At 45.5% G+C, this 18,410-nt stretch overlaps 1 protein-coding gene across 2 annotated transcripts in view; it reads right to left on the bottom strand.

Annotated features, from left to right (window-relative positions):
• Positions 1–18,410, bottom strand: part of FAT3 (FAT atypical cadherin 3) — a 636,217-nt gene that overhangs the window by 13,036 nt on the left and 604,771 nt on the right. For both annotated transcript variants that reach the window (XM_045577545.1, XM_045577546.1), the window contains exons 22-24: positions 16,828–17,296; positions 4,095–4,248; positions 162–820 (exon numbers count right to left, since the gene is read on the bottom strand). In XM_045577545.1, the coding sequence (XP_045433501.1) occupies positions 162–820; positions 4,095–4,248; positions 16,828–17,296 (1,282 nt within the window). The remainder of the gene's footprint in view (positions 1–161; positions 821–4,094; positions 4,249–16,827; positions 17,297–18,410) is intronic.

Here is an 18,410-nt window from a genome sequence, read left to right as displayed (position 1 = left end):
TCTATTTTGAAGAAGTGGCGTTAGAAGGAGTTTAAGTTTAAAAAATGTGGCTCTCAACAGAAATTTCAATGATTGTACTGTTGATATTTGGCTCAGTTGGCTAATGAGTTTGCCGACCACTGGTATAGGTAATAGATAATGTCGCCTAACTTCCTACTCACTCTCAGATCCCGCATCCCAGCCATTCTTCCGAATGGAATCGCAGTCGGAGCGGCAGGGCGACACAGCGGGCAGGTTGGGGGCCACGCTGCACACTACCACCCCGCGCCTGGCCGTCAGGATGCGCGGCGACTCGGGGTGGAAGGTGGTCATCTCCTGGTGCTCGCCGCCCCCGAGCCCGTCCACGATCTTGTCCAGGTTGCTCCTGGAGTCGCTCTGGAAGCAAGGGGTGTAGGCCATGGGCCGCACGGGCACCTGCGGGGGCCCCACCTCCTGGTAGAGGTTGCGGCCATCCCCCGCGCCCCGCAGGCTCCGGAAGGGCACACCATTGCTCTTGTGCAGCAGGGCAGCCGCCGCGGGGTCCTGCACCAGCGTGATGTTGTTGCGGGAGTAGTGCTTGCGGAAGACCTTCTTGCGGAAGACGATGAACAGGACCACCAGGATGAAGATGACGAAGAGGACCACGGCGATGCCGATGAGCTCCTCCTTACCCACGTAGGCGTGGCCCGCCTGGATGTTGGGCACCAGCACGGGGCGCAGCGCGCAGCGCGGGCCCGCGAAGCCCGGCGTGCAGTTGCACACGAAGGCGCCGAACACGTTCACGCAGGAGCCGCCGTTCTCGCACTCCTCCCGCTCACACTCGTCGATGTCCTCTTCGCACCTGCGGGGCCAAACACACACACACACGTGCCCTCTCTCCAGCCTCGGGCCTGACTACTCAGGCGCCTTCCTACCCTGGAGCTCCATTGAAAGCCGATGGCTTGAAAAGAAAAGAAAGCACCGTGAAAAGGGTGTGATAGTGTGTGTGATGATATGTGTGTGTGTGTGTGTGTGTGTGTGTGTGTGTGTGTGTTGGCCTGCATCACCAGCATGCATTAAGGTATTTCTCTCCCAGGTAGTCTGACCCTTACCCTGGTGGGGGCAAGGGAAAGGCTGTTTTGGGAGAGAAGAGGACAAAAAGAGAAAGGATGGATGCTGTTGATGAGGTGGTTCTGGTTTTCAAATTCTTGGGGCCGGATACATTTCAGAATTTAGTTTTGCAATTTTAGAAATGACATATAGTACATGTCTTTTATTATATTACTAGATGCCCGGTGCACGGAATTCATGCATGGGGGGTGGGGGTGGGATAGGAGGGGGTGTCCCTCAGTTCAGCCTGCACCCTCTCCAATCTGAGACCTCTCGAAGGATGTCCGACTGCCATCCTGGTGGGATCGGGTCTAAACAGGCAGTAGGGCATCCCTTTCACAATTCAGGACTGCTGGCTCCCAACTGCTCGCCTGCCTGCCTGATTGCCCCTAACTGCTTTTGCCTGCCAGCCTGATCACCCCCTAACCACTCCCCGCCAGCCTGATTGATACCTAACTGCTCCCCTGCCAGCCCAAATGTCCCCAACTGCTCTCCCCTGCAGGCCTGGTCCCCCCCAACTGCCCTCCTCTGTAGGCCTGGTCACCCCCATCTGCCCTCTCTTGCTGGCCTGATGGCCCACAATTGCTCTCCCCTGCTGGCCATCTTGTGTCCACATGGGGGCAGCCATCTTTGACCACATGGGGGCATCTAACCATCTTGTGTGTAAGAGTGACAGTCAATTTAACATACTACCCTTTTATTAGATAGGATGTAAAATACCCACCCCACCCAAGAAACAGGCATAGGACCCAAAATCAAATACCGGTATACCAGTGTTTCCAAAGTAAAACATATAGATATTTACACTAAATGAAAGAAATTAAATCTAGAAATAGTCTTCTATAGTAGCTTTGGCTGTCTGGAGCACCACATTCGTTTGCCACTCATTTATCCACAATCCTGTCAGTTCTCTGAACTTTAGGTTTTGTAGAATTACAGATAAAGACCTGTGAAACTCTACATACCCTATATGGAGTTTCCTGAGAGGAGGAAGTCTTTAGTTCTGACAGTATCCTGTAATGGTTACAGTAAATTTTGGCTTCTGTGCAACTGGGGTAATGGGGTGTGATAGGTTAATAGGTGGGTAGGTGCATAGAGGGCTATATGTCTACATAACTTCCAGAAGTGATGCCTATGTAGAATGCTAATGCTAATTGCAGTCCAGCCGGGTGGCTCAGTTGGTTGGAGCATTATCCCTTACTCCAAAAAGTTTGCAGGTTTGATTCCCATTTGGACACATACCTGGGTTGCTGGTTCCATACAGAGTTGGGGCAACCGATTGATGTTTCTCTCTCACGCTCGTGCGCGCGCTCTCTCTCTCTCTCTCTCTCTCTCTCTCTCTCTCTCTCTCTCTCATATCCTTAAATACATACAAACAAAACATATCCTCAGGTGAGGATTAAAAAAAAAAAAAAGCTAGTGCTAATGCAGATGACTAGGGAAAAAATGACTAAAACATTCTAGTGAAATGTAATTAAATTACTTTTATTCTAACAATCCAAGACTTGCTTTGAGTATTATTATAAGGCAAACATTTAACTCTTACTCTTTCTTAGTTTGAAGTTATTTGAGAACACAGAGCCATTTTTCCTTCCCTTTTCTGTACTTGAACAATTGTTCTGCTATATTCATTTAAAAGGCCCCAACACCTGTATTTTTGGTAATCCACTTCTTAAAATGTAGTCAAATGTCCCTAATTTTAATAGACTGAAGTCAGGTCAGTTGGAAATTAGTCAGAATCACTGAGTATTTAAAAAATAAATGCAGCTTTATTACTTTAAATTTCATCCAAAGACTCAAAGTCGGTTAAGTATTTCCTGGTAAAGTCCTCAGGAGATTTGCTTTAATGAATACATAAGTCTGATCTGTAATTAGTCTATCACTTGCTCGAGATTACATATATAGACTGTTAAAGCCAACAAGGATGGATGAAGGTGGCATTTTAGTAAAAATTTAAAATATTTCCTTTTCATTCAACTAACACTTTAATTTCCTCATTTCTTGGAGGTGGGAGAGAAAAGATTTGCAAAGGAAAGGTAGGCTTTAGTTTCTCAGAATGATCATAAAATGCTAAGCAGTAGAGTCCTGGTAATAATTTCTAGGGAAATGGATAGTATGTCTGCCTCAGAATTATATTGGAAGCATTAGGGGTCAGAGATGACCTTCTTTAAAAGAACTGTTTTCTTGGTAATTATATAAAAATTTGAAAATATAGAGAAGTATAAAGTAAATTAGATAAATTACTCATAACCACATCACCCAGAAATAATCCTTATTAACATTAGTCACTCGTAAGCACTCTTTTTATATAAAGACTAGAAGCCCAGTGCATGAAATTTATGCATGGTAGTGGGGAGGAGGATCCCTCAGCCCAGTCTTCACCCTTTCCAATCCAGGATCCCTCTCACAATCTGGGACATTGATTCCTAACTGCTCACCTGCCTGCCTGCCTGATCGCCCCTAACTACCTCTGCCTCAGCCCCTCACCACTGTGCCTTTGTTGGAAGGTCGTTCAATTGACCACTCTAATTAGCATATTACACTTTTATTATTATAGACTAGAGGCCCAGTGCATGAATTTGTGCACGGTAGAAGTGGGGGGGCGGGGAGGATCCCTCAACCCAGTTTGCACCCTCTCCAATCCAGGACCCCTCTCACAATCTGGGACCACTGGCTCCTAACTGCTTATCTGCCTGTCTGCCTGATCGCCCCTAACTGCCCTCCCCTGCCAGCCTGATCGTCCCTAACTTCCCTCCCTGCTGGCCTGATTGCCCCTAACTACTCCCCCTTGTCCGACTGATCACCCCTAACTGCCTCTTTCCTTAGCCCCTGCCACCGTGGCTTTGTCTGGAAGGATGTCTGGAAGATGTCCACTCTAATTAGCATATTATCCTTTTACTAGTATATATATATATATTAACCCTTCATCTGTCCTATCACTGGTAAATATTTCATTCCAGTTAGCTGTTTACTGTTTTGTCTTAACAACAAGAAACAGGATAAAAGACTTGAACAATCTCACTTACGTGACTCCAGTGAGCCCAGCTTTGCAACTGCAGATGAAAGTATTTCCTATGGGGTCGCAGGAGCCTCCGTTCCGACAAGGGTTTGGGAAGCAGGCTGTGATCTCTGATTCACAGTTTCTCCCAGTGAACTGTGAGAGACAGGAACACTGATAGCCTGGGGAAATAGAGGACCTCATGAGCCACAGAGTGAGTGCATGGACTCGGTTATCACATGTCCTCCTAATTCCTTCCGAACCAAATCAAAGGCAGATCCCAAATCCCAAAGATGATTAGTAAATTGGTTATTTTGAACTTGGAACACAGCTTTGCACAAAAATGCCAAGTAATGGTTTGGGTATCCCACTAGTCCTCAAAAATTCACTCTCATTAATCATATACACGAATGCTTCTGAGAATGGTAAGAGACACCCAGGGAACACCCAAGATTCCAAGAGCAGAGGCCAGGATGGGGAGGGAGAAGCCACTCCCACCACACTGCTATTATAAAGGACAGGATGCTTCCAGACAGTTTATCACAGGTACCATGCCCGCCCATGCCATCAGCTTCCTGAGAAAAGGTTTGCGTATAAAAGATGAATGTTGTGAGACCTTGCATAGCTGAACATATCTTTATTTCACTCTTATGCCTCTTTGGTAGTTAGGTTGTGTATGGAATTCTAAGCAATTACCTCCATGTTGCTTTTCAGAAACCCAAAGTTGTTTTGTTTCCTCAAGTTTATGTGTGAACTGGTTTCTCTTCCCAACAGCTTGAAATATGTTCTCTTGTCCCCCATTTTCTGAGAGTTCACAAGGGTGTACTTCAGTGTGGGTTTCTTTCAATCAGTACTGGGTACTCGGTGGGCCCTTGCAATTTGGGAACTCTTGTCTTTGAACTTTGGGAAATTTTATTTATCACACTGACAATTTCCTTTCCTTTGTTCTCTCTGTTCTGTATTTATAGAACTTTTATGGTTTTCAGCTCAGATCTTTTGGATCTTGCTTGAATTTGGTCTGTCTCTCTTATATTTAATCCCTGTGGGTTTTTGCTTTATTTTTTAAAAGTGTTTCTCAACTTTGGAAATTTTTGTGAGACTTTCATTTATGTTGTTATTTTCCAAGGGTTATTTGTTTGCTGAGGTTTTCTTTCTTTCTTTCTTTCTTTCTTTCTTTCTTTCTTTCTTTCTTTCTTTCTTTCTTTTTTTCTTTCTTCTTTCTTTCTTTCTTTCTTTCTTTCTTTCTTTCTTTCTTTCTTTCTTTCTTTCTTTCTTTCTTTCTTTCTTTCTAACACATTGCACCTTGATCCTATTTTGTGCTTGCAATATTTTCTCTTATATCTCTAAAGATATTAATAACATTTTTATGAAGTTTTCTCCCAGCATAGTTTCCTCCAACTTGCTTTTCTTTGCTTCTGTGTTTTGGTCTCTGTGATGGTAAATTTTATGTGTCAGACTGACTAGGCTATGGAGCCAAGTTGTTGGTCAAACACTATTCCAGATGCTGCTGTGAGGGTATCTGTGGATGTGATCAACATTTACAATCATGTGACTTTAAGGCAAGCAGATTGCCCTCCACAATGTGGCTGAGTCTTGTCCATTCAACTGAAGGCCTTCAGAAGAAGGGATTTGGCCTCAGAGTACAATACAGACATCTCGTCTGGGTTTCCAGCTTTGAAGGTTTCAAACTCAAGACTGCAAATCAACCCTTACATAAATTTCAAGCCTACTGGCCTGCCCTATAGATTTCAGACTTGCCAGCCCCCACAAGCCTGTGGGCCACTTCCTTAAAATCCATCTGTCCATCTGTCCATCTGTCCATCCATCCATCCATCCATCCATCCAATTGTTTCTGTTTCTCTGGAGAACCATAATAAAAATTCTCTGTCTTCCAAATTAGGAGTTCCTTCCTTATCTGGTAATCTTGGCTTATCCGCTCCCACTGAAGAGTAGGGAGGTAAAAACTAGAAATCTGAGGGGAAGTCTAAGCACTTGACAATGATACTTAAGTTAACGATGATACTGTGTCAGCACCTTTGAAGTGGTCAATTTCTCTACAAATTACCTTTATCATCTTCCCAGAAGGAGGGCAAAGGTTTTTAACATGATGGGTGGTTGGGGTGGGAGGTGGGGGCTGGGTGGTGGTAGAGGAAAAGTGGTCATGGATCTCAGCATCCACTGAGCATATCATGCTTACTTACTCCATAAACCCTGCAAGTAACCATTTAACTCTAATTTGAAGGGCTTTTGGGCTAATCTCTTTTCCCCAGTGGTCAGTGACTGAAGTTGGGATTGTGTAGGTTGATTTCTACAGGTATAAGGTAGTTAATAATCTTTAGATCAAAATAGCACATGCACTCATAAATGTCTTTCTGAATCCACACTACAGAGAACTCTCCTGGACAGGAAGATATCATGATTGTGTGTGAGTGTTCATAGTTTAGAGAGAGAAAGACTCATCTTCAGGAGGCAAGAGAGCACTTTACATTCTAACAAGGAGGTACTCCTCAGCCTCGATGGCACCAAGCAACACAGAGACGGAGGCTAGAGTGCCACACTCCTAAATGCAACCCCGATGAAATTCCAGGGAACTGACTTATAAGGAAAGACTATTACTGATGCAAACTGTGTCCGCAGATGGCCAGCATGAAGTCTGAGGGCAGGTGCCATGGTCTGAGATATGCTTGCTTTGAATAATGCTGACGTGGGATTCTTCTTCCCCAATTTGGAAAGTTGTTCCCCTAAATGGAACTGAGGATTACTGAAAGCAGTTGGGACTGGGAAAAATGCTTCTACGTGTCACCTTTACACCACAGAAATCCACTAACTGCTACAAATCAGGGCTTTTATTTTTACAGAGCTGGCTTACCAGCACTCCTTGGCCAGGACAGCATGCCATTGAGAGGTAGAGTAAGTTGTGAGGATGAACTAGATTCCTTTTTTAGACTAACAGGAGGGGTGGGACAGCTGCAGTATAGGGTTCTGGAAAGCACAATGGTGGTAAGGAAGAAGGGAAGTCACAAAGGAGCAATCTAAGGCAAGAGGGTCAGCTCAGGTACACTCCTCCCTCTCCAGCTCCTTTTTGGCACTGTTCAGGCAATTGCTCAAATAAAATACAGCAGGAGTAGTAGGTGGCAAGGGAAAGACAAGGAGGGGCTGTCTGGAAAACGGGGACCTTTGAATCGCTATCATGGAAACTGGATTCTACCAAGGGTCGTGGGTTTGATTCCTTTGATTTGATGTCTCTGAGCCCTGGAAAATCAGACTTTAAAACAAGGCCCTTCCTCTAGTGCACTATTTTACGCCCACACATTTCTTTCTGCTTTTTGTAAGTTTCATTATCTTTTGTGGGCTCTCCAGTGCTACCTGATGCAGCAGCCAGCCTGGGTGATTAACTCATTCACTGCCTGAGTGCTGAGCAACAGGCCTTGATGTGTTGGGGCCAGCTCAGGCAGGGTGCGAGAGTTGACTGTTCACATTCGGGAATTTGGCAGGCCGGTTTACTAAACAACGGGTAGCCTGGCATCAGCCAAGGTGGGAGCATGTACACCACAGAAGTCAGTAAATGCTACAAATCAGGGCTTTTATTTTCAGAGAGCTGGCTTACCAGCACTCCCCTGGAATAGGGTCTATGGCAGACCCTGGGAAGACAAAGACAGGAACATTACAGACAGCATGAGCACAAAGGTAGCTCCAGAACTGCCTCGAGAGCAGGTACAGGGCGCAATGGGGGCACAGAGGGGGGACCTTGGGCCTAAGCTGGAGAAACACATGCACGACTGGGGAGCTCTGTTCTGCATCTGAGAGAACTTGCTGTCCATTTTGAAGATGATGATGATGATGACGTTGCTAACACTTACATGACATTTATTATGTGCTAAACAATTCTAAGCACTTTACATATATTAACTCATTTAATTCTCCAAAAATGCCTATCACAAAGGGACTCTTATCATTCCCATTTTATAGAGGAGGAAACTGGGGTATGAGAAGTTGATTACTTATTCACAGCCATGGAGCCTGAGTGGATTTGAACCGAGCAGTCCGCCATCAGAGGCCTGAAGTGTTCAGTATGAACTTGAACTGTATTTCCATAAATCACACCTCATTACGCACTCTACCTGGATTTCTCTGTTTCGCTAACAGGAAACTGCGTCGGGTCTGCTCTCATGATCTCAAACCCCTGGGACAAAGGAGAGACCCTTTGGAAGAAATCTCGATTTTTAGAACTTAAATTTGGAGTTCTTATGTTAAGAGAGTGAGAGGGAAAAGCTAATAGATTTTTTAAAAAGTGGTCAGATTTTTTTTTTTTTTTTTTTAATGAAAGAAGAGCGATCTATTGTTTGGCTGTATGAGAGAGGTTTATTGATCAAAATTAACTTGCTCTCACAAAGTGTTATTTATGATCTCATTATATCAGCCTAGGCATTATTATTAATAATTTTTATAATATCAGTAAGTCTGCTGTAAAGACCCTAAGTGATCTAATGCTTTAGTGCTTTTAAGTCATTTCCAGTCATTCTATGAAGGAAAATAATAATAATCCATAGAAGGAAAAATAAGAGGCCCATTAACATCCCAACTCCATGGGGTGTTAGATAGGTAGTGGCTTGTTCAAGGACATACAGCTAGTAAGTGATTGAACTTGAATCCAGGCTTTCAGATTCTCAAATCTTTCTACCAGACTGCATCGCATTGGGACTTGTCAGTGAGCCAGAGCTCATTACTTGCTAGGAATAAGAAGGAGGGGCTCAGAGTTACTCCCCACAGCTCTCCAGGGAAATGATGAGCCACACTGAGATGAACAGTATCAGAGACCCTTTCTGGGAGCCAAATAATCATTAAATAATAAAGATAATGGCATAATAAAGTTTCCCCTCTTCCCAAGCATTACCATATGTTATTATAAAACACAAATATAAGGAACAGAATTTCAAGAGATATCCGGGCATTATTTGATCACACATTATTTTCATTTGGGTAAATATAAAAGGAAAATAAAAATCAGTGGATGACCTCAAAATCTTATTAAAAAGAGCAGATATTTACCCCCCCTCTGGGTTGGGGAAGAATGTCAAATAAGGAAACCATTAGCAAGAACAACAGCTTATTAGGTGCTAGGAAAAATGCTAAGAACTTCCTATGCATTACTCTCATTTAATTCTTAATACCAACCTTATGGTATAAATGCTATTACGATAGCTATTTTACAAATGAAGGGACTATGGTTTAAATAAGTTGTCTGGCCCTAAGTTACACAGTCAATTCAGTGGCAGGTGCCACTTTATACCAGTCCTCAGATTTAAAAGAAAGACAACCATCCTCCAAGTATTGCGATACATGTTAAAGAACAAAACAAAACATAACAAACAAACAAAAAATCCTCAAAAACAACGTCAGAGCTTCTCTCCTCTCAAATCTGGCAGGATGAGAAGTGCATTTCATCGCTTTTCCTCAAAGCTGTGCTCTTGTTTACAATCCTTCTAGCTACAGTGGAGGCAGATGGTTTTGAAATCTGCATCCAGACGAATGTAAAAATGCTCCCTCCCTCTCTTGCTCAAAGAAGAACATGGCAAAACCTATTAAGTGCAAAAAATAGAAGCGGCTCAGGCAATTATAGAATGTGTTTGGGCTGTGTAGTCAACTAATCAAGATAATTCCTATCTTACTTCTGTGACTTCTTAGTCGTTTTCCAACCTGATTCATTCAGGTAATGGCCTCACCCCTCGGCCCTGCTCGCCAGCGTAGGTGAACATCATTCTGATCAGGGTTGGCTGCCTTGATAAGGAAACATCTGCCCGCCGCACAAAGGGAGAAATAATGACAAATGTGCAACGAGCACTTGGGATCGGGAACCAGCATCAGCCACTATGCTCGCTGAGTTACCGGTTTCATTTAGAAACTCTGAGAACTTACATGGTTTGGGGAGGCAGCTGTGATTTGGGGGTGAGGCCCCGGATATACGTATATGTTCTGTCTGTTACCCAGGAGCCGGGCATGGTCATGACTGAGCTGCCTGACCTCTGTCTAGGAACCCCTCTATTTTTATCTGATACTTGAGCCTCACCAATACCCATTTCATGGAGGAAAATAAGGTTTCTGGATTTGTCAACCACAATAGAGCACCCACACATGAAGATGCTTTATTGTTGTGACTATTATAATAACTATGGATTCTGAAGTTTCTGTGTTGCTCGTAAACCAAACAATTGAAAGCAATGGGAGTTTTTTTCCTCTTTAGACTGGACATTGAAAGATATTTAAATTTCCAGCCTTTGTGAATCTCCATATGAAGAAACTACAGATCACAACCTCTGTCGTTACTTCACGGTTTCAATGTGTAGGCATATGGACGTTTCTCTCACCAACAAGGTACACACAATACCTAAGACCTTGTAAAATAAGGACCTTTGAAGGCAGGCCTGTAACTCACCCTAGGAAAACTGGCTCACGTTTCATATCTTGTATATTGGGTTGAGCCTCTTTGAGGATCTGAAAACTTTAATGTGTGAACAACACTAAGCACACAGTAAATCCTCACCTGCTAGCATGTTCTCTGTGTCCACATATAGTAACCTGACTGCTTTAGGGTTTTGAGGTTCTCGATGAGTAGCGACATGATGTTATTGATGCCACTACCATGAGGTTTTTCAAAATTATATATATAAAAAAAGGTTTAACTCTATGTAAATGCCACTCAGAAAAAAAAAAAAATCCCCCATAAACTGCAAAGTTCAGTCAAATTATGTCCGCAGTATATTCAGTGGGAGCCTGGCTTTTCCCTTCTCTGCCCTCTGTGCTCAGTGGACCAGTGTGTTCAGTCCCTTTAAGCCAGCTACGAGGGGATGGAGACCACACAGTTGAGTCCATTGGTCACAGAAACAGCAATGAGACCCCAGAACTTAACATAAAGCTCAGCACAAACCAGGCACTTAATTAAAGTCTGACTAACTGCATTTATCTAGACACCGTGTTTGGCAAACTGCGGCTCTCAAGCTACATGCGGCTCTTTGGCCACTTGAGTGTGGCTCTTCCACAAAATACCATGGCCTGGGCGAGTCTATTTTGAAGAAATGGCATTAGAAGAAGTTTAAAAAATTTGGCTCACAAAAGAAATTTCAATCGTACTGTTGATATTTGGCTCTGTTGACTAATGAGTTTACCGACCACTGATCTAGACCCTTTCAAGCCAGGGACGTAAAATACTCAGTACAACGTCACCCAGAGTAGCACGGGGAGCTTTGTTGCTGACATCTCTATGCCCAACTATTTGTAACATCTGAGAACTTGTTTTGTGCAACTTGCTTAGAGCGACTAGGAAGACACTGTTACCTTTATCTTTGAAGAGAAGCTCAGGGTGACTCTAGACTGTTGAATGTCTGGGGAATGAAGCTCAATCTTAATGTGAAAGCAATTATAAAAATGCAGGATGAGCGTCTGACACCCAATTCCTAAGTGTCCAATGACGGCTTAACTCTTCTGGGATGTACTGAGCCACATTCCTGCAAACACAGTTTACCCAGATTTCCAAGTTTCAAGGGTCCTCAAACTCAGCTGCGCATGGTACCTCGGAGCCTTGTTAAAAACAGAGATTCCGGAACCCCTACCTGTGCAGATTCTGAGATTCTGACTTGTATGTTTGAGTCTCCCTTTACCCCACAGACTTTGCTCTAAGAAATTGGTCTTGGTGGGAAGTTCAGAAATTTGCAAGTACAATTCAGTGACCTAGCAGAAGGTTCCTCTGACCCAGGCAGCAAATGATGGTGGTGAGTAAACAGATGTTCCTTTCCCCTTAACAATCAAGAGACTCTTCTATAACACAGTCTTATCTTAATAAGGTCCTCGGCGATGCAGCTGCACCCCAGAGTCTGAGAACCACTATGTGTAATAGGTACAAACAAAAGAGAACTAGTTCTCCTTGGTTTCGGGGCAGTTAAGAGACAGAAATCAGTATATCATCTAGGGATCTTGTTAAAATTCAGATTTTGATTCAGTAAGTTTGGGGTGGGATGCTGCACCTCTATTCCCAGTGTTGCCAATGCTGCTGGTCCCTGGGACACACTTAGAGTGACGGGGTAAGAGCATAAGCTGGGTGGGTCCACAAACTTTATTAGCTGTGTGATGCTGGGATAGTTACTAAACCTCTCTGGCTTGTTTCTTTAACTGTAAAATGTGGATAGGGGGAGAAAAATAGCACGGATCCCAGAATATTGTTTTGAGAATTATGTCACAGTGTGTGAACACTTACAAGGTAAGTGCCTAGCATAGTGCCAAGCACATAGTGAGGGTTTAACTAACGGCAGCTCTTAGCATTTAAAAATTTACCAACTTTTCATTTTAAGATTTAGACTTCTAGTCTCATGCAAAGCTGTCCGAATGACTAGTTTGTTTGGCCTAGAGCAGATTTTCCGGTAATGGGCTTAAGCTGATCAGGAGAAGGCAAGGAGGACTGGGGACTCCTGATTCAAACTGTGGTTGCTTGCTGGGCTGCTCCCTACCCGCTAGGTCTGGAAATGCAGGGGTCAGAATGGGACCATACCACTGCTCCTCCACCATGGTTGCTATTTCCAGTTCATGTTATGAAACATATATAATTTGAAGGCTTTACCAAAAGAGAGCCTTCCTTCTGTGGTTGCTTGACAGCCTCATATTTACACTCCTATTACAAGTCAGTGTTCTGGCCTCTGAGTCCCTGGGGCCCCATGGCTTGCTCTTGGGACAGCCAGAGTCACAGCACTGGCCAAACCCGCTGACCATGGCGTTCCGCGCTGGCAGGCGTGGCTTCTGTGCCCTGCATGCCAGAGGCTGATTGTGCTTGGAGGCGGTTAGGGCAGAATCCCTTTTCTTTGACAGAAAATGATTCTTGCTGCGGATTGCCTGGTGTGAGAACTCTGAGTGCTCTGCAACAATGTGCTAGGATGGCTACAGTGTGAGAGTGGGCCACCAGGAGAGCCAACGAGCCACAATATTCCAGCATTCTCCAGAGGTTGAGAGAATGAGTATGCTAAATACGTGTCCTGCAATGGTAGAGTAACACATGGCCACACAGGATTCCCGCAACAGTGAGATGTTCAGACAATTAACTTGTGCTATCAACACGCCCCTGTGCACGAAGTCACATGTTAATGACTTCTCTCTGCTCTCTCTAGCCCCAATTTCCTCTTTGAATACCGCATGCATCCTAGCCTTTGATCTGGGGAAGCAAGACTCTCTTCCAGCCACTAAGCACTCCTGGTAGCCAGGAGTAATCCTTCAAGGCATGAATATTCTTTCATGAAGAACTCAGTCTTGTCCTTTTTAAACTATCACGCATAGCTAAGATGCTTTTTATTTTAAATAACCTTATCATTAGCTGCACAGTTTCACAGATCTGAGTTAAAAGCCAGATTGTTGGTTCTTTCTGTTCCTGTCCCTGCCCCCTACTCTTTGGCACAATGGAAGGAATGTGCAGATAGGATACAGGGACCTGGCAAAAATTACTCTACTATGAACAGATAATTTGGACAAGGAAATGGAGTCTCCCTCTCATCTTTCCCTAGAAGCTGAGGCCTTATCCCTAAAGCCAGGAAGCAGGTAGGTGCCTCCTCACCCATCAGAAGAGGAATCTTGTGCCTTTGCTTCCACAGGAAGCAACAAAAGCCCTCGTCTTCGGTTTCCTGGGGAGTGTCAGGAGTTTGCTCTCCCTGGGCTCAGTACTGCTGTGCCTCAGAGCCCCAGGTTGCCCCACCTGGGCCATGCCCTGGGGCTGCTGAGATAAGAACCACTGGGCCCCCTCCATCAAACAGAGGAGTAAGTTGTGAAGATGGAGGTGAGGAAAGATACTTTCTTTGCTTTAGGGAAGTATAAGCCCCAGGTCCAAAGCAGAGACCGGAAGAGGAAAGAGGCTCTGGAGCATCTGCTGTGGAATCCCAGACCCAATCACTGGTGGGAGTGGAGAGCAGGGGGACAAAGAGGAGTATGAGATGGCAAGCAGGCAAGGTTGACCTTGACTTCTGTGGGCAAGGTTGGGTCCCTGGAAAGTAAGTTCTTTGGGCCATGTGAAAAAGTATATGACAGGAGAGTCCCCAGTACTGGAATCTGGTTAAACCAAAAGGGGATTAAAAAATACAGAGAAATGGCTGTTTCTGATGCGGGTTACAGTCATCTCATGAATATATCTGCACTGGATACTTAGCTCAAGGATTTCATGGCAGTTAAAAAAAAAAATTAAAACGCATCGCGAAGAGGAAAATTCCATAGGCTCTTTTCTTAATACAATGATTATTATGATTTTTAAAGCTCACCCATTGTGGAAGTCCATAGCTCTGCCAGATGAAACCATGTCCCGCCATCGTTAAAAAGTATGTTACAATTTGTGGCTGTGTACCTAGCATTTGACATGGAGTGGTGTTCTATTTCAACCCAATTTAATTATATCCTCCTTTTATATATCTTAGATGGCTCACACTCGCAGAATTGTTTTGCCTGGTGAAAAACTGGCCATGACTTGTCATAATGGGCTGGTTTATAGAACCGCTGAAGTATAGTTACTGCCCATCATTCGGGAATTATGGCACCATAACAATCCTTTATTTACATATACTGCTGAGATAGTAAAAACAGCCAATAGATTTCTTAAATCGAGCCTGCAGAAATTCCCCCCAGGGCACTCGGCCCTCACTGTGGCAGAAACATATGCAAGTCTAAATAACGCTGGGGTCCGTATTTCGGCAGTGCATCATTCTGCAGACAGTTTATACCATTCTAATAATAAAATGGACTCTAAATTTGGAGTTGGGCTTCACGAACATTAGATGGTAATATGCACAGCAGAATCTCTAAGTGATTTGTGGGGAAGGTTTAAATTTGCTAATCACAATGTCGCCGGGAGAGTCCGAAAAGGGGCCGTGGTAAAATCAGTGGCTGAGCCACAGTGAGCTGGCAAAGGCTCTGACCCAGAGAGGGCCTGGCCCAGTTTGCATGAACGCACACTGCATCTGGGTAATGTCAGGGGTTCCTGTATCTTCAGACTCCAAGGACTGCAATAACCTTGGCATTTCTCTCAAACGACAGAAACCCTCTGTAAGTCCTGCCACCCTTTTGTTTGGGGAGGGACACACTCTATTTGCTCTTTCATTCATCTTCATAATGTATCTGTGTGAGGAAAATTATTGTGGTAAAGCAGGAAACCCTCACTCACTGTTTATCTGTCTGGAGACTTCATGTCAGCTTCCCTCTCCTTATTCCTGACTTTTTACTCCTTTATGGACTCATCTTTAATACACACGCTGTAAAAGCATGCTCCAAAACATCTCCTCAGTATTTCTACTCCTGGGTAGTGGGCTCACTGCACACCCCACCCCTTTAGCTTCTAGTAAAGTTATACACTGAGTGGCTAGATTATTATGATCTCTGAACACCTAATCATCTGGCCACTCAGTATATCTATCTATCTATAATATAATAAAAGCATAATATGCTAATTAGACCAGACAGTGGAACAACCTTCTGGATGTCCTTCTGCTACAGTGGTGGGGGCCAAAGCAGAGGTGGCTGCCACAGCGGGTGGGGGTCAAGGCAGAGGCAGTTAGGGACAACCAGGCAGGCAGGCAGAGTGGCAGGGGCGATCAGGCAGTTAGGGGCTATCAGGCAGACAGGTGAGCAGTTGGGGTGATCAGGCAGACAGGTGAGTGGTTAGGGGTGAACAGGCAGGCAGGCAGGCAGAGTGGTTAGGGGTGATCAGGCAGGCAAGCAGGCAGGCAGGTGAGTGGTTAGGAGCCAGCAGTCCCAGATTTCGAGAGGTATGTTCAACTGCTGGTTTAGGGCCTGATTCCGATCCTAAAGCAGCAGTTGGACATTCCCTGAGGGGTTCCAGATTGTGAGAGGGTGCAGGCCGGGCTGAGGAAACACCGAGTCCCCCATCCCGTGCATGAATTTAATGCATCGGGACTCCAGTATATATATATATATTAGAGGCCCAGTGCATGAATTTGTGCATGAGTGGGGTCTGGCCAGCCTGGCCAGGGAAAGGGGACATGGGCGGTTTGCCTGCCTGCTGGTCAAACTTCTGGTCGAGGGGACAATTTGCATATTAGCTTTTTATTATATAGGATATACACCGAATGGCCTGATGATTATGTGTTCAGAGATTATTATAATCTGGCCACTCAGGGTATGTCTGTGTGAGAAGGGATTGTGTACCTGCTGCCATACGGCCTTCATCACTCAGATTGCTACCAGCTATTCTGCAGGGACATGCAGGAGACTCAAGAGGGCAACCACTTAAAAAGGCTGTCTGATTCCTCCAAGCTGCTGAGGCCTGGGGGAGTGTGGGGCGGGCCAGGGAGGGGGCATCTGTGATCTCCAGGTTCCTGTGGTCAGGGCACTGCACCACCTATGGGATGTTGCAAATGGACTGACTAAACTGGACACTCCTGTAGTTGCCAACCACTCAGTCCCCCCAAGGGTAAGGTGACCAGACGTCCCGATTTTCAACAATTTGTCCCATGTCCTGTGGTGTTTTAAAAAAGTCTTTTTAAAAATGCCGCAGGACAAATTGTTGAAAATCGGGACTGTCCCGCCAAAAGTGGAACGTCTGGTCACCTTACCCAAATGGCTTAGGAAGCTTTGCTAGCATCTTGGATGAATATGAATATTGGTCTCCGGGCAAGGACTGGGATGGTAAAGCATATGAGACAGGGGCCCCCTGCAAGTCTATCAACCCCACCCCTCTATCCATCGCTGCCCCCGCAGGGTGCCCAGGGCACACCCAGCACACTCACCCCCGGAGGGCAGGCCGGCGCAGCTGCCCCCGTGCTGGCAGGGGCTGCGCTCGCAGGCGTCCGGGTAGAGCACGCAGCCCAGCTTCAGCTCGGTCAGGCCCACCACCTCGGCAAAGCTGCTGCGCTTGTTCTGCAGGGGCAGCTCGTTGTTGTTCAGCACCACGGAGTCCAGGCAGCCCTGGAAGCCGCTCAGCACCTGCGTGACCCGCGCGTCGGCCAGGCTGCGGACGCTCTCCGCCTGCACCAGCGCCCCGAAGTAGATGGTGCTCTCGGCGCTCAGCGTCTGGAAGTAGAGGGGCGCCCGGCGCCGCTCCACGTAGCTGTCGTCCAGGGACAGGCTGGTGAAATTGCGGTTGAGCTCCAGGAAGACCGAGTGCCAGCTCCCATCGTTGACCGCGCGGCCCGAGATGCCCAGGAGCCCGGGGCCACTGCCACAGTCCAGCTGGAACCACAGCTTCCCGTCCATGATCTGCGCGGGGGGGCGACACCAGAGTGCTTTTTAATATGCATCCTGTACACCCTGTCCAACAAAGGAAGGAACGTAGACCTTTCCAGGTCACTAAGAGCTGAGGAGACATAAATGGCAGGTGAATTCATAGAAACAGACGGAGCCAGTCTTTCTGAAATGTTTGACTCATGATAGACCCGTGAGGGATTGTCACAGCGTCACTCATTCTCACACATAGATCACATCCCTGAGCTTCAATATGTCCCACTCGCTCATTCTTGGGTACTCTCATTTCCACCTCTGTGGCTCCATGGATTCCCTGCCACCTCTTTCTTTTTTTTTTTTTTTTTTCTGCATAAATTTCATAGGCTCATGCCACACAAGCATGTATACTACTACAGAAGGGGGGAGGCTGTGTGAACCCGCAGAGCCCTGGGAAGTTAGGAATAAGGATCTAACTGGGGCCTTGTCCTGTATCACCCAGGTTGACCCTTATCTGTGGAGCAGAGGTATCTGCGGCGGCTTATTGTATATGAAGACTGTGTCCCCTGCAGCATGTTTAGCCACATCTCGCACAGTTAGGACATACTCACTCTGCTCTGTAACGCAAATGTATGGATGTAAAAGGACCGCAGACAGATATTTCTTTTCTTTTCAGAGAGCTTGTACGAGTAATCTATGCTGTTGTCTTTGTCACTATTTCAGTTCCACAAAATGGACTGAGTGGATATTGTAAATCACACCAGAATACTTGCTCAGTGACAACTCCTGGGTACATATCCATATTTTTATTTCAATGTGAGTCATAAAATGATCAAATGCGACTTCGGGGACCACCTTCTGCACAGTCCATCTGCTGTTATGCTCTGTGGCTATGAAGAGGTGTCCCTAGTCTATCAGGGAAAATCTGGTGGTGAGGGTACAATTCACGTAAGGTTCTGTAAAAGGAAGTAGTCAATTAATATGTTATTTGGTCCATTTCCCCTCCCCAACCCGACCCCCTGTCTCTTGGGGTAGTAAACAAGTTACAAATTCACCCAGGAGGGCTGATGAGGCTCTGATGCATTCGTACAGGAAAGCTCTGTAACTAAGAATCATAAAATTATCCCAGACTAACATTGAACACGCTAAGTTT

This window comes from Pipistrellus kuhlii, unplaced genomic scaffold (assembly GCF_014108245.1).
Source record: "Pipistrellus kuhlii isolate mPipKuh1 unplaced genomic scaffold, mPipKuh1.p scaffold_m20_p_9, whole genome shotgun sequence".
NCBI classification, from domain to species: Eukaryota; Metazoa; Chordata; class Mammalia; order Chiroptera; family Vespertilionidae; genus Pipistrellus; species Pipistrellus kuhlii.
This window is presented reverse-complemented; position numbering and strand designations above follow the sequence as displayed.